Source organism: Zalophus californianus, chromosome 1 (assembly GCF_009762305.2).
Source record: "Zalophus californianus isolate mZalCal1 chromosome 1, mZalCal1.pri.v2, whole genome shotgun sequence".
In the NCBI taxonomy this organism is placed as follows: domain Eukaryota; kingdom Metazoa; phylum Chordata; class Mammalia; order Carnivora; family Otariidae; genus Zalophus; species Zalophus californianus.
In genome coordinates this window covers 131,931,572-131,954,048 of record NC_045595.1, presented here as the reverse complement: position 1 = coordinate 131,954,048, position 22,477 = coordinate 131,931,572, and the positions used below count along the sequence as shown (strand labels likewise).

At 35.1% G+C, this 22,477-nt stretch overlaps 1 protein-coding gene across 8 annotated transcripts in view; it reads right to left on the bottom strand.

The window, feature by feature from the left end:
- FXR1 (FMR1 autosomal homolog 1) overlaps window positions 1-22,477 on the bottom strand; it is a 57,801-nt gene that overhangs the window by 12,154 nt on the left and 23,170 nt on the right. For all 8 annotated transcript variants that reach the window (XM_027583866.1, XM_027583863.1, XM_027583864.1 and 5 more), the window contains 8 exons: window positions 14,563-14,634; window positions 14,007-14,155; window positions 13,688-13,781; window positions 13,119-13,235; window positions 11,633-11,803; window positions 10,129-10,207; window positions 6,422-6,531; window positions 1,228-1,314 (listed from right to left, as the gene is read on the bottom strand). In XM_027583866.1, the coding sequence (XP_027439667.1) occupies window positions 1,228-1,314; window positions 6,422-6,531; window positions 10,129-10,207; window positions 11,633-11,803; window positions 13,119-13,235; window positions 13,688-13,781; window positions 14,007-14,155; window positions 14,563-14,634 (879 nt within the window). The remainder of the gene's footprint in view (window positions 1-1,227; window positions 1,315-6,421; window positions 6,532-10,128; window positions 10,208-11,632; window positions 11,804-13,118; window positions 13,236-13,687; window positions 13,782-14,006; window positions 14,156-14,562; window positions 14,635-22,477) is intronic.

Below are 22,477 nucleotides of genomic sequence, written 5' to 3'. Positions count from 1 at the left end.
GGTCATTTGCTGACTCAATTCACTGAACATTTACTGAATACTTCAGCGAGCACTAAGTATGCTAAGTGCTACAAACATACAATATAGAAAAAGACAAGGACTCTCCACCTTCAAGGGTATGTTTAACAGACAAGCATTAAAATAAACTATCTGCTGGTGCTTACAGGGCCAAAACAAATGTTTCTTATGCTAGAGCAATATTCAAAGTTTGCGTTTAACTTCCTGGCATGAATGAATGAACTAACGGTTTGTTAAATAGCGACTAATTACACAATATTACCAGATCCAGCCTTCAAGAAATTAAAACTCTGATTAAGTGAGATACAGGTGCCATGTATGAGAGGGACTATTAAGCTACTTTTCCATCAAAACAGTGACACCTGAGTTGTGGCCTACATGAACTAGGAGACTGGGTCATTCAGAAACCGAGGTCATTACAGAATGTGAAGGTAAGGCGACCAGACAAAGCTTCTGGCTAAGTAGTAATAGAGTACTGGAAGATAAAGCATGGGCTTTAAAATGCCAGACTGAATTGAGATTTATAAACATGAGTTTTAAAAGAATGACATCATGTGTGCTTTCAAAATATTAACGTAACAGCAATGATATGAGTGATTAAAAGGACTAAAACCTACTAGAGACAGAACAGTTGAGGATATTAGAAGAGAAACTTAATAATAAAAGATAAAGTAGAAAATGACAATTGCAACTTTTAATAATTTATGGGCCATTTCTTTTTTCAAATCTTTGCTCTTTATTTATCAACTCAAATAGACTATCTTAAAAATGGTTAAGAATTACCAAATGATGTCTATGGGGTATCACCTCTGATTCAAATACCAGTTACCAAGAAAGCCCATCTTACTCCCTGCCCTATTTGCATTTAAAACATCAAGGTAAAAACAAAATGGTTTCAGTATAGCACATGTATATACATAAGGTGAGGACAGTCAAATCACAGGAACATAAGTGTGACCATTTCTTAAACAGTAAGGAAAGAATGTCAAAGTTCAGAGAAAAAGAGAAACAATGTGCATTAAGGCCAATCATTTTATTATGGCAAACAGATCTTTTACTCCTGAATTCTCAAGTAGGAGAACAGGGTAAAGCTGAAGCTGAATTAAAAAAATATTTAATGATTTGAAATTTAATATGAATATAAAATTGATGTATTTTGCAGTTTAACATATGAAGCAACAATGATATGAATGTGAACAGTATACAAACCTTTAGGTAAGCAATATGATACTCTAAAAGAACTTGCACATTTCCGATGCTTTCTTTAGTGCCAACAAATACAAATGGAACCATACCCTGTAAGAAAACACAACATCCTCAGTATTTCATATTTTAACAAAGTCTAGCCTAAATTTCACATACCAATATATAATTTGGAAAACTTTTCTAAAAATACAGCAATTTATATCTACTAAAATTCAAAATTTAAAAATAAACTGCTGGGCACCTGGGTGGCTCAGTCGTTAAGCGTCTGCCTTCGGCTCAGGTCATGATCCCCGGGTCCTGGGATCGAGTCCCGCCTTCGGGCTCCCTGCTCAGTCTGCTTCTCCCTTTCCCACTCCCCCCTGCTTGTGTTCCCTCTCTCACTGTGTCTGTCAAATAAATAAAATCTTTAAAAAATAAAAATAAAAAAATAAACTGCTAAGAAAAAAATCAGTGTAATTTGAAATACTGAGGTTTTCAATAACTTATTGTATTTGCCCTACAATTTAAGTATGCTAAAAATTTAAATTACCTTTAAAATAACCAGTTTATATAAGATTTTCTAATTCCTAATTCAGTCTTTCTCCATATATAAACCGCCTTTTAATGAAATTTTCCTTCAAACTGGTATAAATTTATAGACCAGATAGATCACGTTGGTAGTGATGGCTTTAAAAAGGTAAAGCACATTAGGTAGGTTATCCCTAATACGTGCTCACATAACAAAACTGTCAATGTTGTATATTGGAAGTAGTGCTTCCTGACCATTAACAGTGTAACGTACAGAGTACAAATATTTACACCATGTAAAATAAAGGAATTACTGATATGGGCAAATATTTAGTCACCAATATTAAAGCCAATCAAAGGATTAATTTTGCTGAATTATAAAGAAATACACTTCTACCTTCCTAATGGCTAAGGAAAAAAGGAGTAGAGCCTAAATAAACTTCCCCAGGCAGATTCAGTGTCTCATTTTCTTGATTCTACAGATGAGTTCCTAACAGCTATTCAAACAGATTGGCTTAAGAGGGCATGAAAAAAAGGACTATAACTGAAGCTTAAGAAGTAAGAAGTCTTGACTCTGTCCTCAGGAATTCATGGGCAGGTAAGAAAGACAGCAAAGTGAATGAAAGATGGAGGATTAAAAAAGATCTAAAATATTTTAAGCACATACCATATTTCTAGGAGTATATTATTCTTCACCTGTATCTTATTTAATATTCATTAAAAAGTAACTTTAAGAAACACTCCAATTAAAAAAAAAAACTCCAACAATTTTACAGTTGAGAAAGCAATTTGCCCCAAAGTCATACAATTAGCAAATGAGCCAGCCAATTTCATATCCACTTACCTAATTCCAAGTAACAATCACTTGTCACTTGCCCCAATATACACTAATGAAAAAGGATAAATAAAATCCCTAAAGGCAATCACAATCTCAGAAAAGATACTAAACATTCCTGCAATAATCTTACTGCACAGCATTAGTGGTTATCAATGAAAAACACAGCAATATTAAGTAGAATGTGGATTATGCCATCCCAAATGTGGAAACTTAGGGGAACTCCTAAGAACATTATTAAAGTAAATGTTAAAAACAAACAAAATTTTACCAAGGAGGTAAAGGAAAAGTCATTCCAGACAGACGATCTGTAAGGAGAGTAAGAGAAATACAATGCCTTGACCCTGAAGTTGAGATGCTATCACCAATAGTTACCTCCAAAGAAAAGTACAGTTAAGAATGCAACCTTAAAGACATATTTTATGGAATACTTTAATGGCTACTATAGAGCCATAATAAAAAATTTGAAAAGTAAATGATTAATACTCAATATACAAATTTGTTTCTAAGAGTTATTTCCATGAAATTTCTAGATTTTTTTTTTTTAAGATTTTATTTGTCAGAGGGAGGGAGAGGGAGAACAAGCAGGAAGCGAGCAGCAGACAGAGGGAGAAGCAGGCTCCCTGCCGAGCAAGGAGCCCGAAGTGGGACTCAATCCCAGGACCCTGGGATCATGACCTGAGCCGAAGGCAGATGTTTAACCAACTGAGCCACCCCGGTGCCCCGAAATTTCTAGATTTTTTAAAAAATGCTAAACACTGGTTACTTATATTTAACAGATTGCACTGACACTACCAACTAGCACTTGGGAAAAATAAAGCAGGATCCCTGGTTCCTAATACCTTACAAGCGCCCCCAAAAATTTATTGGAGTGAAAAATTTACATACTTTTTTTTTTTAAAGATTTTATTTATTTATCTGAGAGAGAGAGAATGAGAGACAGAGAGCACGAGAGGGAAGAGGGCCAGAGGGAGAAGCAGACTCCCCGCCAAGCAGGGAGCCCGACGCGGGACTCGATCCCGGGACTCCAGGATCATGACCTGAGCCGAAGGCAGTCGCGCAACCAACTGAGCCGCCCAGGCGCCCCTAAAAATTTACATACTTTTAAAAAACCTGGAGAATGAAATATAAATGGGTCTCTAAATGATCTACATGTAGGAAAGATCCCGCCAAGCAGGACACAAAATGCAAGTCTTAAGTCATAAAGCAAAAGCCTTAAAAAAATTCCAACATAAACTTATATTGGGGGGAAATAATCAAGGAAAAAGAGTATTTGCTACAAATATAAAAAGACAAAAGACTAGCTTCCTTAAAATGCAAAAGTTCTAACAACTTAGTAATAAAGGCAAAAAATATACAAAAGACAAGCTGCTTAACAGAAAAATTAAAATGTCTTTTAAGCATATGGAGAGAACATGTACACTGGAATGGCACTAATTAAAAGTTTGATAAAACTCTGTAATGGCAAGTATGTGGAAAATAGACCCATTTCCGACACTGGTGGAAAGAATGTGTGGGAAAGGGCGCCCGGGTGGCTCAGTTGGTGAAGCGACTGCCTTCGGCTCAGGTCATGATCCTGGAGTCCCAGAATCGAGTCCCGCATCAGGCTCCCTGCTCAGCAAGGAGCCTGCTTCTCCCTCTAACCCTCCCCCCCCCTCTCATGTACTCTCTCTCTCTCTCTCATTCTCACTCTCTCAAAATAAATAAATAAATCTTAAAAAAAAAAAAAAAAAGAATGTGTGGGAAAACTAAGATCTAAATATTTAAATGCCTTTTACCCTTTGATCTAAAAAACCCATCCCAGAATTTACTCTCCAGTGGTTAAGGGATATTTGCTGCAGCATTGTTTTTAGTAGCAAAACAAAAACATTAAAAGGCAACCAGCAACAGGCTAAAATCTCTAAGACACAATGGAGAGAGGAGACACACAGACAGGACATAGATACACATTTACTTTTCACACTATATCCTTCTGTGCTATTCTAACTTTTACATTAAGTGTATTTCTTTTACAGTGAAAAGCTCAAATCCAATCTTAAAAACGGATTGAAAATACTGAGCATCTAACTCTGTACACTTCATTGAGCTAGAGAAAAACAGAGAATATGGGAATTCAGACTTTATTTCTTGATTTCAGAGTTCATAATGTGGCTTGGTGAGATAACAAAAAATATAAGGTTGAGAGAAAAATCATTAAATACACAATTACATAGACAGTAACTGCTATGACACATAGGTGGGAAAGGTCATCTCAGGCTCAAGGTGGGTCACCAAAGACTTCAGCATAAACCAGTTATAAACAGTCTGTCAGGGGATTTAGACAGCTTAAATTATGAAATGGTGGCCCCAAATAAGTGAATACCAACCTTCAAATTTGTTTTAACATGCAATGTTCTGAAAATTTTTAAATTTTGTATATTATAGGTTTCCAACTTCTCTTATCAAAAGATATAGCAACCAGATTAAAGCTAAGCAGCATCTGCTTCTTTTATAGAAAGAGACCATGTACCCTCCCTATGTGTATCTTGTATATCCCAACCAGAAACCAAGTAATCTGCTTGGTTTCTATAAGCATTTAAGTTTCTTAACCCTGACACAGAAATGGGGGTAACAATAACCAAAACTACAAACAGTAAAGTTAAGTTCTTATTTATGAAGACAGACTTAGAAGAATTAGCTTTGCAACAAAATGTTAAACACTGGAAAGCAACTAGGGATAAAACAAACTAAGAGTAGCTACTCATATCAAGCTAAGAAATTTATAGTTGACTCATATAATGGTCCTGACCAATAAACACCTTGATGTCCAGACCACTTTTATGGAGTGGTTGTATGCCAAATGGATCACCATTCTTTTATACATTAAATAGGGGGTATAAAGAAAGGGGAAAGTGTGAATTTTTATGACACCTCGATTTTAATCCTCTTCAGGAGGGAGGGTTGCTTCAAAGTAAAGGTTATTTGAGATTTATAGCAATTTTGGAAGCAGTGTAGGATGAAACAAATCTCAGCCACAAGTACTCATTTCTGTAATACTAAGTCCTATGTTAATCGTTTTGTTTGCTTTGCCTCTACGTTCTAATTAAAAGGAATAAAGGAAGTGGCTCCCTAACAGACATCTTTACAACATCCAATACTTGATGTGAGGTTATCTGAGCTAATCTTTCTTTTAAAGAAAACGCATTCTTTCCAACAGGCTAGTAAGCAAGAATCTATTGTGCAAAACTGAAGCTGCTTCCCGAGAGATAATATGGGAGGAAAATCCTTGCCTTATATTCATTCATAGGCATACAAAGTTTAAGCCACTGGAGCCAACAAAGTAAGAGATCCTTCAAGTTATGGATGAGGAGTAAAGAACAGTATTATAGACAGAACATGAACATGTAAGGAGACGGAAAAAGAAATTTCAGAAAGTTCGTGTCACAATAACAACACAAAATATTAAAGATTTCAGTTAAGAAATGATCAGTGTTTTCAGATTCTAAAAAAGGTTAAGTACACAGTTATTTACTAAGAATTCCTTTATAACAAACTTAAGTACAAAAAAGAACTGTTAAAATTCTCAAATTGAAACCATTTTATCAAAAATTGGCTTTTTACTGAAGTACTGAGAAACCAATCAAGATCCCACGGCCCACAATTGAAAGATGACTTGTGGATTCCTTAAGCACAGAAAGCAATATTGTGAGGAATAAAATTTAAAAAAAGAAAAAAATCCACTGCATCAGACTGTAAGTAGTTCACTAGTTAAAACTCATCAAAATGATTTCCAAAATATAAAAAAACATTATAAATCAACCAGGAACAGAACACGATTTAAAAAGGGGGGGATTAAATTACATTTTAAATACTTACATCTTCTCTAGGTAGTTTATTTTCATTGTCTCCTTCAATTCTCACCCGAACCACACCAGATTTGTCCACTATTTCCTGAATGACTTTGCCATTTTTTCCAATTACTTTTCCTTTAATAAGAGAAAAAAATATAACAGTAAGTTAAAACCAATACTGTTATCCTTCCAACACTAGCCCAAATAATTTGACTTGCTATCAAATTAAAAAATCAAGCAAATCTCCATCTTTTTATACTCTCAATATATTCACCCTGAGGACTACGGAGGAATTTTATCCTTGGTCTGAAAAACTTCCTTCTCTTCAGAGTGCCTAAGGCTATTATTAACTAGGATTGACAATGTTACTCACATGTAAGTCATTTTCCAAGTCTAGAACATTTTTTAATGTGCTCTACCATCATTTCTATATTTTTAAAATATCAATGTAACCCATTCCAAAACTTTGGACGTATAAAGGCAAAAGAAACTTATTTTGGCACTGTTAACAAATTCAATCTTGCTTTCATATTCAAGTTGCTATTCGTCCAAAACACACCTATTAACTTGAAGATACTTTTAAAATGAATACTCTCCTTCAATGAAATGTTTACGTTTAACATTTTTGACCAAGTTTTTAAGTACTTCATAGCTATACAAATACATATAGTATGTATATGTTAATGCTGTCTTCCTAGGTATGAAATACAATATATTGACATAAATTCCAAATTATTTACCTTCTCCACACTTAACATTTAAGTGTGTCAAACAGCAGTTACTGAGTATCCAATAACTAAAAGAGAAACTAAAAGGGGGGGACAGGAAATTCTCTCCCCCTTAGGAACTTACAGCAAACTAGTAAAATAGCAAAGCAGTAATAGATAGTGTTACCTGGTAAAAGAAGTAAATATTCACAGGTAACCTTCCCCGTATGAAATAGATGTATCCCTTATAAAAGTTACTAAGTCCAAATCCCTCATTCTTTTTTAAATCAGCAATCTATTTCCAGAATAAATTAATTTCAGTTGAAAGGGGTTAAAATGGGAGTTAATTCCTATTGCATGCTTGAAAAAACAAGTTTCCATTAAAGAATAAATAAGGGAACAACAGCAAGAGTAAATGGGTCAGTACAGCAAAGACACCATTACAGGATTTTCTATCCCTATTCTCAAACCTCCTTCCCCATTAATAACCCTAAGTTTAAAAGCAGCAGCAACTGAACAGGTAAAAAGAAAAAAATAAGAGTAGGACAGGGAATTCACATGATGTAGGTCTTCTCTGAGCAGCCCTAGCAGCAGTATATAAAAGCAACCTTCATTGTTAACACAGTGAAGCTCAAGCAGCAACTCCATCCTTGACCCTGCTAAAAATAAGCAAATGTCTTTTCGAAAATACAAAAATCAGACTGATATATCATAATCCCTCCCCCAGAATCTTTGCCCCTTCCTTCTATGAACTATACCAGTGGTGAGTGTACATCCATCACCCTTCTGGGGTCTGTGGCAGGGACCTACCTGAAAGTTTTATTTAGTCCCACCAGAGACCGTCAATATTTTAAATGATCATTTCCATTAAATTCCAAAGCATATTGACAAACTGAAGCAGACCTGTAGTATAAATTGAGCACTGAGCATAAATGCTGAAGGGACAGAGTAAAGAAGTGATTAAGGAAGGCTTCCAGGAGGTGAAAAGTTTCAGTTTATTTTTAAATCAACGTTCATATAATAATTTTCTTTTGACTTAGGAGGGGTGGCTATGGTCAGGGGTCTAGAACTCTTAGAACCCGAATGTGTAAGAGAATTCTCTTGAACTTACCCACCAAGTAGTCCTCATTCCCTTTTACTCCTCAGTCCACTTTTTCTTTTTCACTTGGACTAAGAATGTACTATTTTTCAAAAGACTGCTTCACCCATAAAACATTTTGGAGGGAAATGTATTATTATATACAACAACCAAGAAATCATTACACTACCTCTGAGTATTTCACCAACATATAATAGTTGCTGCTAATGTGTATTTTCCGAAGAGTCCCAAATAACCCACATCACCAAAGCGAACCAAGACAAGAGTAGAAGAAAAGAGACATGACAAGTACATCATTGCACAGACAAATGAATAAAGAGAAGAACCAGAGAACTACAAATATACCCAATTTCCTTATTTCTGAAATATCAGGAATTTTTACTCAAAATTAACACTATCACAAACTCTGTAAGACCAAGGCTCTCTTCTATAGAATTGTTGGGCTGGAAAGAACCCGGATTTCCTTTCACACCCTCATCTCCAAATCAGTTTTACAAGTGAAGAAACCTAAGTTAAATCTGTTATGTAAAGCAGCAACCACAATGTTACTACCAACAGGTGTCAATAATTGTGATTTAAAGAAAATAGGGGATTCGTTTTCAAAAGCAGCCTGTTAAAGGTGACTTCATTTGAGAATGATGAACATTTGATATTTTGTACCTTAATATTTGTTAGAATTATACAAAAACTCTTCAAGCTTATACTTAATTTTAACATCTCATCTCTCCAGCAGTTCAACCTACAGTGAACAAGAACCAATAAAATGGAGCTTACTTATCTGGCACTATGTCATACCTGTCCAAATGCTTGGGAGAAGAGACAAACTAATAGTTGAATACCAAGAAACTGTCCAAGTTCTTCTTCCAGAGTATGCTAACTTGTTACTAGTCAAAACAAGCATCTTTTTAAAGTGGAAGTTTTGATGTGTTTTCTATTAAGGTTTTTTTTTTTTTGAAACAGGATTTGACAACTAGAACACCTATAGCAAAAAAAGTCATTTCCAAAAGGCAAAACAGGCCTAACTGTATATAAATGGAGCCCAAGAGGCTCTGTTTCAATAAGGTCAAAAAACTCATCAGACACAGCAATGGACAAAAACTCAAGCCCCTCCTAGTAAATGTCTCTGCTTTATGTTAATGCTTACTTTTCAAGGTTTAGGATAATCACAGGATTTACTTAATGCATGACCAAAATTTTTCCATTTGTCTCAAACAGCATTTAAAAGGACAGATAACACCAATGTAGGGAATATTAATAACAAAGCTATTAAACAACTCACCCAAGCTATAAAGCTCCTTTAACTACAGCTTCAAACTCAAAATTCTGTCACTTTAACTTATAGCCCATGGGTTCATAATTTCCATAATGGTGTCAGAAACTTAATAGTGAATCCTCCCCTTCTATCATCATCACCATTCTTCTCTCCTGCCCATGACTTCTTACCTTATTCTATGCCTTTGCAACAACCAATTATTATTTATTCAGGGCCTACTGTGTAGAAGTTTATTACCCTATTGTTAGTCCACTCTTACTTTTTCTTCTGCACTAAACAAAAGAAAAAAAAAATCACAAACACCTTCTAAAAAAATACCATGACAATTTTGATGGACATATGAGTGATAAAAAAAAACATTAAGTGAATAAGAAGAGCAAGCCCAAGGGGTGAAATGGCTTTTAAGAAATGTAATGACAAACTGTTATAAAAATCATGGGTCATATTAGTGAGGCACCCTGTACAGAAGGAAATATCTTTACTTTTTGTTACGATAATAACGAGATACAAGTCACATACATCACTAAAAAATTAAAAGTACGGCTATCAAATGCTCCATGTAACTATAAATACGGTATCAGACAAGATTAAATTTCAATTAAATTGTTGTATAATAACATTTAACTTATTTAACATTTAGTAGAAATACCTACCAACAAGATTCCTAGGAACCTGAATAAAATCCTCCACAAATTCCAAGAAACCTCTAGCCTTTTTTACAGCATCAGCACTCTGCAGGAGAAAACATAAAATATAACCCTGAAGAAAACGCCAATCCAAAAAAAAAAACAAAAACAAAAAAAACAACCCACACAAGAAATGAGAAATTCTGATTTATTATGCTCTAGTACAAGATTCTGCTCAGCCCACTAAAGTGACATTTCAGGTCAAGTAATTCATGAAGTGCTTTAAAAAAAAAAAAAAAAAAGAATTACTAAAAGACTAGGAAAAAAACATAGTATTAGAACATCGCTAAGGGAAGGGGAGGGAACCCTAAGCTGAGAAAATAGAATTTAGCTTACTTACATTAGCCAAATTTTAACCCAATCGTAAATATATTTGGTCCATACTCCCGTGTTAAATTTCTCTAGGTGAATGTTAAATACAAATTATTCATATTGTCTACACTGTCCACACTTTTTTTCACTCTCAACATAAATTATTTAAAAAGCTGTTTTTGTGGAGATGCATTTTTTTTAAAGTACCTACTGATAAGATCATTAAAATTCCTAACTTCTAATGGGTAAAATTTTAAGACTGAAAGACTGGGGAAGGGAGTCTCTCTACAGGGAATCTATAGTTCTCAGGAAGTTACCTTCCACTTTTACTGTTTCTTCTTTAATAACAACAGATGAAGTGTATTGTGTGCTCATCATATCATGTAACACAAAAATTTTTTAAGTATATTTAATCCTCACAGACCATAACATAAGCACTACTATTTTCATTTCTAAATGAGGAACTTATGCAGGGAAGTTAAGTAACTAACTTTCTCCAAGCTCACTCCAAGTGGTAGAGACAATTCCAATTCAGACAGTGTGGCTCCAAAGCCTTCTGTCTTAATTACTGTATACTGCCCACTTTTAAAGGTTTCAGAAATAAAATTTGAAAAAAAGAAAGAAAATCAGGCCTCTAGTCAGATTCACTATATAACCCAGCTTTTCATGAGAACAACTATTTATGAAAAGTCATGACTTGAGGGGCACCTGAGAGACTCAATCGGTTAAGTGTCTACCTTCAGCTAAGGTCATGATCCCAGGGTCCTAGGGAGGACTGGGCTCCCTACTCAATAGGGAGTCTTTGTCCCTACCCCCTTCACTTGTGCTCTTTGAACTCACAGACACTCTAATATTTTTTTTGTTTTTTTTTGTTTTTTTAAAGATTTTATTTATTTGAGAGAGCGAGAATGAGAGAGAGAGAGCACATGAGAGGGGGGAGGGTCAGAGGGAGAAGCAGACTCCCTGCTGAGCAGGGAGCCCGATGCGGGACTCGATCCCGGGACTCCAGGATCATGACCTGAGCCGAAGGCAGTCGCTTAACCAACTGAGCCACCCAGGCGCCCCAAATAATATACAATCAAACAATAGTTATAATAAAGTTATTGAAAAACATTTTTTTAAATAAAGTTACTGAGATGGGGGACAGACAATAGCTTACCTCTCCATAGATTCTAAATGTTCCAGTATCTTCATCTAGCTCAATAGCTGTAACTCCAGGAACCTTCCTAGCTTGCTGTATGTTACTACCATGTGTTCCTATTGCCAGGCCCATCAAATCTTCTCTCACAACAAATTCCTCATGAAAAGCTGCTGCAAGTTGTTTTGTGCACTAGTAAAAGAGGTATATTAGAACTTATATTACAAAACATCAAAAACAAAAAGTTTTTCATATACCCATGCTTGTAGTATTCATAATAGTCAAGAAGTGGAAGCAAACCAAATGTGCACTGACTGAACAGATAAACAGAATGAGATATAGGCATATAAAATCATTCAGCCTTCAAAAGGAAATTTTGACACATGCTACAATGTGGATTGAGGACACTGTGCTTAGTGAAATAAGTTGGAACAAAAAAAAAAATACTGTTACGATTCCACCTATACGAGGTTTTTAGAGTAGTCAGATTTATAGAAATAAAAAGTAGAATGGTGGTTGCCTGAGGTGTGCGGGGGTGGAGTGGCTGTCTAATGGATATAGTTTCAGTTTTGCAAAATGAAAAGTTCTGGAAATTGGTTGATTAACAACATGAACAGACTTAACACTACTGAACTACACACTTAAAAATGATTAAGTGGTAAATTTTATGTTGTATTTTACCAAAATTAAAAAAAAAAACTAAGAAAAAAAAGATACTCATTTGGGATCATATAATAGAAGAGGAAAAACAGTTTGATAAGTATATTAATCATGATCACAGAAAATAGTTAATTCTAAAACAATTTTCTGGAATTACTGATATAAGGAGTTCTCCAATTCAGAGGATTCATTTTTCAATTCTCACTCACCATATATCCCTTGTTTGGAACCTTTCAAATTATTAACGGTACTTGCAAATACGTCCTAAACATATAAAGATATGTTTATATACCTCAATTTCTCTAAGATCTGAATGTGGTGCATGGGGGAGGGGGAAGAGTCTCCTACTAGTGTGGCAATGAAGAATAAGAGAAAACAAAGGAATACCTTAGGATGGGATAGAAAAGAAATAGGCTCTTTTTTAAAACGTACATGCTGTGTCCTCCCCTCCTCTCTTACGTAAGAGTTATTATAGTCAACTAGTTAACTAATGGAAGTGTGTTATGAATGACAGCTAAAAGGGTAGTAAAAAAAGGTTAAGGACAGAGTAAAGAAAAACCAGGAATACAGTTCTACTAGATATCTTTATGAGTTTCTAAGTTCTTTCGCACCTGTTATCTAAGTCTTAACAAAAAACTCAACAGGCATTTAGCAAACGAAGGCTGTTTGGGGAAAGTAACAGAAAAAAAATAATTGTTCTAAGGGCACAATGCCTCCTGGTATTAGCCACAAAACAGGTCCCAAGTTGCCTTACCTAATAGTCAAGTAGTTTAAGCCAGGGAACGTGAATAATATACTTATGAAACTAAATGGGACACACAAAAAACCTTCTGATAAACCCACTTACTTCTAAATGCTTAGTGGCCTCTTCATTTCTGGACATAAGCATCAATTTCGTACGAATACTTCGCAAATGCATGTCACTTAAAATATTTACTCTCTTCACAGTTGCTTCGCTGGCAGACTATAAACAAACAAGTTAATCACTCAAAAAATCTTATTTTTCTAGATAATACAAATAAGAACCTTGCACGTAAAGCTGTCCTTGACCCTCATCTACTACACTTCTCTCCCCCCCACCACGCCCCCTCCCACAGGTAACCCTACTCCCCACTCCCCTTTCTGAAGTCCCGTATTTAGTTCTGCTATTCAAATGATTGGGGTTGGGGGCAGGGGAGGATCCAGGATCCCACACATTCAGAATTTCATGTTGTTAAGAATGCCATATTAAGATTTTTTCCTCCTTATTCCACACAAAAGATAGAAATTTAACATTTTATAGCTGTAAAAAAAAAGTTTCTTTCATATGCATTAACAAATACACTGCATACCAAGTTAGCTTTTATCTTTTCAAATATTTAATTATAAAACCTGTGAAATATCCATTGGCTACCTTAAAATATGTAGTTATCTTACCAGTATCATTAGCTGTGTGGTTTCTGGATGGTAAAAAATTCTGCATGCTCCTACTGCTTTCTTAAAATCTTTATGTGCATTTTCATTAGCACACCTAGGGAGAAATTAATTCATATTTAAGACCTAAATAATAAATTCAGAAGGCAATTATAATGCAAACTAAGTATTTCATTTTGACATTACCCATTAAAACTTTTGTTTACTAAAAAGATTATCTATCAGAAGTTTTTCATTGGGTGTTTGGGAAAAAAAGATTTTTATAACACTAAAAAATCCTCTTAATTCACAAAGCAATTCAATAGTAAACAAAATTACTCACGCCTCTCTCAAATCCTCAGGAACATCCACTGTGCATTTAAAGAAGGTATTTTTTTTGACAGTTTTATTTTGATTGACAGGTCGAAGTCGTTCAAATGTGACTATTTCATTGTAAGTGGCATCACAAGCAGCATATTCAATGACATAAAACTAAAAGACATCAAAATACTTTAAAAATCCCATCTGAACAAAAATAATGAGTTCTAATTGCCTTGCTCAGCTTAACCAACAGACCCTCCCCCTTGTGGCACAATACTAAGCACAGCTTAGTTACATCAATCTGATTTGCCTAAACTAGATTATTGGCTCTTACAACATGAACCTTGGTGGTCCTCACATCCTTGAAGTGTATCCCTGAAGAGAAGCTTTGAGGTTTGCAAATTCAGGAAAAAAATAAATAAATAAATGGTCTAACGAATTTTTAAAATGTATGATCAATTATTTCCAAATTAGGTGTTTAAAAAAAAAAACTAAGAATTGAAGTAACATTTACAGAAACCAAGAGCTGAGGTATTTCCTTGCACACTAGTCACAATGCAAGTGTAAACATCACTTACTTCTCCTTTCATCATTCGAACTTTAGCCAACCACCATCCACATGGTTCTTGGTCATTTGCTCTTGAATATACCTGAGAAGAGAAAAAAAGGCCTTTATCCATTCATCCTGAAAGATTTCAACATTATAATGACTTACTATATATGCCAAATCCCATTAAACTCTAGAAAAACGTCACTGCACTAAAATTGATGAGCTAACCATAATTTAATAAAAGAAGTCATGTATCCTTAAATTTTACTACTGAAAACCAAAACTGAACCCTTTTTGGGTAATCTGGCTCCTTGAAAATCTAATTCCAAATTCATGAGGTTTTCCAAACATAAATATTATTTGAAAGAAGGCTTTCCACAAGGCAGTTTAACATAGTGCAAAACAGAGTTCTTTCACAGTTTGTCAATACTGTTCACTTTTAAGCACTGCATTCTGATGATTCAAGTATCAGACACAAGGATAAGCTAGAAATTATAGACATTTCAAATCTCATAACAATATTTTTAAGATGTTGAAATCAAGAATGGTTTTCAAAAAGAAACCCAATTTTAAAAACCTTCAAGGATATGATATTTAGATTCCTTCCTGAAGAACCTAAATCAAATGCACTAAAATTGTTCAGCTGAATAAAAATTTAAATTATACACATTTAGTACATCTAGCACAGTACGTAAGAATCTTACAAACCTCTTCCATAAAAAAAATTATCTTATATTGCTCTGTATTTTTAATTATCAGGTATTTCGTAACGTGACACATTAGGGAAGTTTCCTTTAGGTATTAGAGTTATTTCTTATGGTACAGCATCTTGATATATTTTCAATATGTGGAAAATTGGGGGAAGGGGGAATCTGGGAAGAGACAACCAAGAAGAGCCCCATAAAAATCTTTTATTATATGAACAAAGGATGTCTCTGCAGAGGAGGAGAGAGAAATCTACCAATATATGTTAACACCCATCTTTGGGTTAAATGCAAACAACTACTGATAATAAGCAAATAGTTTTGGAAAGCCTGAAGCCTCACTGAGGTGATTTGAGAGTAATCTTAGAAGTGGGGGAATACTGGAAATGTAACTGAGTAAGCCAAAACCTCATGATCAACTTTACTGTGCACCATGATGGGAAAAAAGGAAGATCTACATACCAATCAGGCTCCAGGGGACTCAATTTTAGCTCTGCATTTCTTTATGAGCCCATCTATTTCGTAACTTTCATCCTTTCTTATAGTCTCCAAAAAACAATAAATTTTACTTTTTTTTAGAATAAAACAAAATTCATTCTATCTTGCAATTATATATCCAGTGGAACCTCTTATAAATTTAAGGGGAAATCTAGCGATCTTTTTCTTCTGTATCTTGAAACACTTCACTATTTCATCATCATTCATCAATTATTCCCAACTGTGCATTAAAAAAGACTTAAAAAAAAAAAAGAAGAAGAATGATGGTATCACCTGGAAGAACACAACAGTGAAATATAGCGTTACTATTGCATCATCCTGTAGTTTCTTTACTGCATAGTCTTTCAAGAAAGTATAAAAAGACTGGAGACACCATTCTTGAAGTCTGCTTTTGGTTTTCACTGAACAGTTAAGAATTCAGAATTTTTAATTTTCCACCCATAACTGCAAAGACAAAATTTACAGAGGAAGGGCTTTCACAATTATTAGAGGAATCAGGACTGATGCAGAGACAGACAATAGCACTCTAGATTCTAATGATGAATGTGAAATTATAAGCAGAATCTCCCACCATGAAGCCTTCAGATGATGAATATTCCCAAACAATATACTTCTAAGTAGAAAAGGGAAATTTAGTATCCTCACCCAGTTAATCAAACTAGGACTTCATCATACAAAATCCTGCAACAAGACTCGGGACCATTCTGTTTTTCTAAAAGGACACGTGACCATATTCTTTCATCTTTTATGATTGTACACCAAAATGTACCCCCATACAGCGAAGTGGACAAATGCCAAAGGCAAAGATGACTAGAAACAAATGATGAAGACATGCAAAAAATTCAATGGATTAGTCAATGCAATTGGTTAAATATGAAAATGGTATAATTATAACACAAAGATGACTATGCTCTGTTCAATAAAATTAGAAGCCACTAAGAGTTCCAAAATATTCCTAAAGTACTGCATTTCTGATAATCCAAGTATAAGATGAACCAGAATGAAATGATAAACTAGAACTTACTAGATGTGTTTTAAATTTGATATCAGAATTTGTAAGATGAATTTATTCTGCGTTTATGCATGATAGCTGATGAGAAGTAATATTTAGAGACCTGTACTCATTTTAGGTATATGTATTGTCAAAACCAGGAAAATATGGAATAAAAAGTTGTATTTGTTATGCCCCTTTTTTTTTTTTTTTTAAGATTTACTTATTCCAGAGAGAGGGAGAGAGAGGAGAGAGAAAACGCACAGGCGGCGGGGGGGGGGGGCCCTAGAGGGAGAAGGAGAAACTCAAGCAGACTCCGCTCTGAGCACGGAGCCCAACACAGGGCTCTATCCCACCACCGTGAGACCACTACCTAAGCAAAAACCAAGAGTCAGACGCTTAACCGACTATGCCACCGAAGTGTCCCTATATTTGCTATGTTTAAATGCTCATTAAGATACTTAGTGTGGACCATGAGCATCCTTTTATTAACTTCTGTGAAATTATATGTAAACAGACTTAAATTTTTCTTAAAAATGGCCCACTGGGCCCAAATGGTAAGTGCTGATGACCATTTTCCCTGAGTATGCCAGACTAAAAGAAAACCTAAGAAGAAGAGGGAAAGTGCCCATTCCAAACACTGTCTCAGAAAGGCAGTTCAGCTAAACAGAATGGAGTATCTCTTGGTGATCTAGTGAATGGGTGCCTCAAAAGTTTCCGGGGGGGGGGGGGCAGGAGTGAATGGGTCTTTAAATTACCTAAATCCCTTTGCTCTAATTCTACTTTCACCAAAACACAATTTTCTAGGCATGTGGCTTCCTATGTAAGCTTACCACCAAAAAAAGAGAATAAACCATTCTGGACTGCCTTGAGGCTTTGTATTTCTCACTGAACATTAAAATGCTGGATTCCATTTTATACTTAACCTACCTCTGTAAGCTTCATTAAAAACTCTACCGCTGAAAGACAAAGTCATTCTCATAAAGCCAACTAAATCCAAGTTCCTGAGCTTGTATCAAACACTATGAATCTGGCTCCACTTGAGTGCAGTGGGTCAAATCACATTCTTTCCAAAATGAACAGTTTATCTCACACAATAAAAAATCACTTTAATGCTGCAGCATTAAAACTATGCCCTAGTATACTTTGCCCCAGACGTTGACTACTGTATTTATGACTACATCACTGGAATAGGAGCACCTCATAGAAATTCCCTTTATTCTGACTTTAAATTTCCAAACTATTCCCAAGGAGCAAATCACGCTTTAAAGCAATAGCCCTCATTGTTTTAACATTCTAAGTGTCTACAAATCCAAGGAAGAGCTTTAAAAAAAAGACCCGTGAAAGACCTAAAAGCACAACAGTACTCAGGCTGAAGAAGTCCAATTTCACGGAGTGGAGGATGGAATATGAAAAATCAAATTCCAGAATTCTATTTCAGGGTTCTTTCTGCCAAGTAACTCCAAGTCAAACCATACTAAAAAACAGCCTCTAAATTCTAACCCACAACCAAACTGTTACTTAAATGGAATTCCAGTCTGGATCCTAATGTTATCAACCTTTCAGTCAAGTTAATAATATCTATCCTTTTCAAAGTCAAAACCAAATATGAACACCAGAAATAATTTTTTTTACCAGTTTTCACCAAATTAACTAAGAAAATTTCTAAATAATGTTAACCATTAAACTGAATACTTAATCATAACAGCCAGTTTTATAAGTACTGTTCCTCTATATTCACTATTTCATCTCATTACAATCGTAACCTATTATGAATGGAAAATGTCCATTAGGAAAGCAAGTTTAACATCTAGAACACACTAACGTGATTTATCTACCTATGTAATAGTATTTTCTCAAATACGTTGCTGACACTTTTAACAAATGGGTTTCTTAAGTCTTGGAAAATAGCCATTTCCCATATAATAAACAAGAATGTTTACCTCTTTAACATATGCAAATTTCCTAAGCACTAAGACTAACAATAAACTTGGCATTATAAGACAGACTAAATACAGATAGGTAAAATTTTCAGACTGGGTGCAAGAATCAAATTGAGGTATTTTTTAAAGGTAGAATGCCTGCCATTCCGCCTACTTGTGCTCTCTGTCAAATAAAATCTTAAAATCTTTAAAATATAATAAAGGTAGAATGGAAACTACATGTCTCTTGCATTAAAAAAAATACTGAATTTTAAAAATTTTAACGTAAGCGTGGGCGCCTGGGTGCCTCAGTTCGTTAAGCATCCAACTTTTTTTTTTAAGATTTTATCTATTTATTTGACAGAGAGAACACGCGCGTGCGCAAGCACAAGCAAGGGAAGCAGCAGGCCGAGGGAGAAACAAGTTCCCTGCTGAGCAGGGAGCCTGATGTGAGGCTCGATCCCAGGATGCTGGGATCAGGACCTGAGAAAAGGCAGATGCTTAACTGCCCCTAAGCATCCGACTCTTAATTTCAGCTCAGGTCATGATCTAAAGATCGTGAGACAGCCCTGCCCTGAGCTCCATGCAGGGAGTCCTCTTGACAGTCTCTCTTTCCCTCTATGCCCCTCCCCCCAACTCACATGATCTCAAAGGCCCTCTACCTCTCCCCCAACCCGCAACCCTCCCCCCAATAAATAAAAAAAAGTTTTTCTTAAATTTTCCGGTAAGGGAGTCTCTGATCTCAAATTATTCTTATTACCCTTATTTCTCTCAAGGCATCTATCCCATTATAATTAAAACATAAAGACATAGAAACATAATGTCTGACAAGCCACCGTAAAAGATAAAAGGTTTATGTCACAAGAACAGAAACTTGCCAATCTTACCTCAACCAGAAAGCATCACAATTAAAAAAAAAAAAAAAAAGTTGCTTAATCAAATATATTAAACCCAAGAGGAAAACCCTGTAAAATTATATACTGGCTTGAGTGTCAGGCTTCCTATGGAATGTGTTTGTGTGAGCTCATACACTAACTTGCTGAACAAAGCAGTTATCTATAATAAGAGACAAAACACTTCACATGTGAAATCACTGGAGAAAAAACATTTTCTACTGCACTTCCAATATCCCAGAATACTATATTATATATCCAGCTTAAGAAAATCTAGAAATCATTTTCCCATTACTTCCAATTCCACAAGGTGAGCATTTTCTTAGCAATCTTAAGTTAGCAAAATCAACCAAGCAAATACTTACTGAAAAAATTTAATTCTACTAAACGTTAGATTTTAAAATATACGCCACTTTTTATTTTTTTTTCTTCTTTCTTCAAATCTTTTTTTTTTTTAAGATTTTATTTATTTATTTATTTGAGAGAGAGAATGAGAGATAGAGAGCACGAGAGGGAAGAGGGTCAGAGGGAGAAGCAGACTCCCCACTGAGCAGGGAGCCCGATGCGGGACTCGATCCCGGGACTCCAGGATCATGACCTGAGCCGAAGGCAGTCGCTCAACCAACTGAGCCACCCAGGTGCCCTATACGCCACTTTTTAAAAAGTCAAAGAAGGGCGCCTGGGTGGCTCAGTTGGTTAAGCGACTGCCTTCGGCTCAGGTCATGATCCTGGAGTCCCGGGATCGAGTCCCGCATCGGGCTCCCTGCTCAGTGGGGAGTCTGCTTCTCCCTCTGACCCTCTTCCCTCTCGTGCTCTCTATCTCTCATTCTCTCTCTCTCAAATAAATAAATAAAATCTATAAAAAAAATTTTTTTTTAAATAAAAAGTCAAAGAAAAAGCCACTAAGGGAAAAAAAAAAAAAGGCACTAAGAGGGTTTAAAAATAAAACTTTGAATTTTAAACCTTTCAAAACCATCTCTCTCCTATAAATCATATACTGTTTTCTTGAGGACATTAGACCATGACACTAATTTATGTTCTATAATTCCATGTAAGCCTCGTAAATTGACTGGAAATATGAACCTCAAGTAGCCACTTTTATAGTAGTAAAATTTTAGGATGGGGGGATGGGTTAGCCTGGTGATGGGTATTAAAGAGGGCACGTACTGAATGGAGCACGGGCTGTTATATGCAAACAATGAATCATGGAACACTACATCAAAAACTAATGATGTAATGTATGGTGATTAACATAATAAAATAAAAATTTTTTAGGATAAACCATATGAAATTGTCAATATTCAACCATTCCTGACCTACAAGAATTAAACTGTCATGACTGAACTCCATGTGTTAGCAAAAGTATGAAGTAGTAAATCAAAATGCATTTTTGGAGGACAAAATTGGTACATTTTGGTACCATCAAAATTTTAAATACACATGCCTCCAATTTAGCAAGTGAACCACTTAGATTCCATACTATCAGAAAATGATTTACATAAGGACATTAACTCTGGGTTTTATTTTTTGGCAATAGCAAAAAATCTGCCAGTAATTTTAATTTCTAATTATGATACATCCGTACTAAAAAATATTATGGGGTGGTTAGAAAGAATCAGGTAAATCTGTATGTACAGCATGAAAATGTCTATTATATCCCAACTGACTGAATACAGAAATCACAAATATATAACATAATCCCAATTTCTGTAACTTAAAAAAAAACATTCTTTAAAAATGCAAAGAAAAACACAACTCTGGTAAATGAGATTTAAGCTAGAGTGTACAAACATACCTACACTAAGAGGGAAAGTTCGCTTTTTATTTTATATAATTCTGTATCATATCATTTTTTACATTAAACTTTATTTGAATTTAAAGGAGGAGGAGATTAAAAAGAGAACTACCCTAAGGCCCAGTAATCACACCACTGGGTATCCACCCAAAGAATACAAAAATACTCATTCAAAGGGTTATAAATATATGCACCGCTATATTTACTGCAGGATTATTTACAACAGCCAAACTATGGAAGCAGCCCAAGTGTGCATCAACTGATGAATGGACAAAGACGTGGGGGGTGTGTGTGTGTGTGTGTACACACGTACACACACACACACACACACACACACACACACACACACCGGATTATTATTCAGCCATAAAAAAGAACGATATCTTGCCATTTGCAATGACACTGATGGAGCTAGAGAGAATATTAAGCAAAAGAAGCTAGTCAGAGAAAGGCAAACACCATATGATTTCACTCATATGTGGAATGTAAGAAATAAAACAAAGGAAAAAAAAAAGAGACAAACCAAAGTACAAACCAGAGAACAGATGGTTCCCAGAGGGGAGGTGGGTGGGGGAATGGGTGAAAAAGGTGAAGGGGATTTTGAGTACACTTATCTTGATAAGCACTGAGTAATATATATGAACCTAGTCAATCACTATATTGTATACCTGAAACTAAATGAACACTATGTTAACTACACTAGAATTAAAATTTTTAAAAATTTAAAAATTTAAAAAGAGTAAGGAATTTTCAAAAATGTATTTGGTTCAAAATTAACAACCATAATTCCTAAACATTTCAGGTCATACAGTTTCCTAACTAATGGTGGCCAAAAAAAAAAAGAAAAAAGGACAAAGAAAAAGCCAGTGAATCCGTGGGTGGCAAGATCGATTTTAAACTTCTTTATGTGAATTTTCAAATTTTTCAGAAGTGGAAAAAAATGACATCTTAATTTCAGATAATGATTCTCACAATTTAAGGAACAAATTTCACCAAGACTAAACCATAAAATACAATGTGAAAGAAAACACTGCAATCAATTTTCAAATCATTCCATCTCTTACACCGATATTTTGTACACAGCTGGAGAGGCAGGCCAAAAAGATGGTCCAGGAACTTCTTAGTCTGAGACAGGGGAAA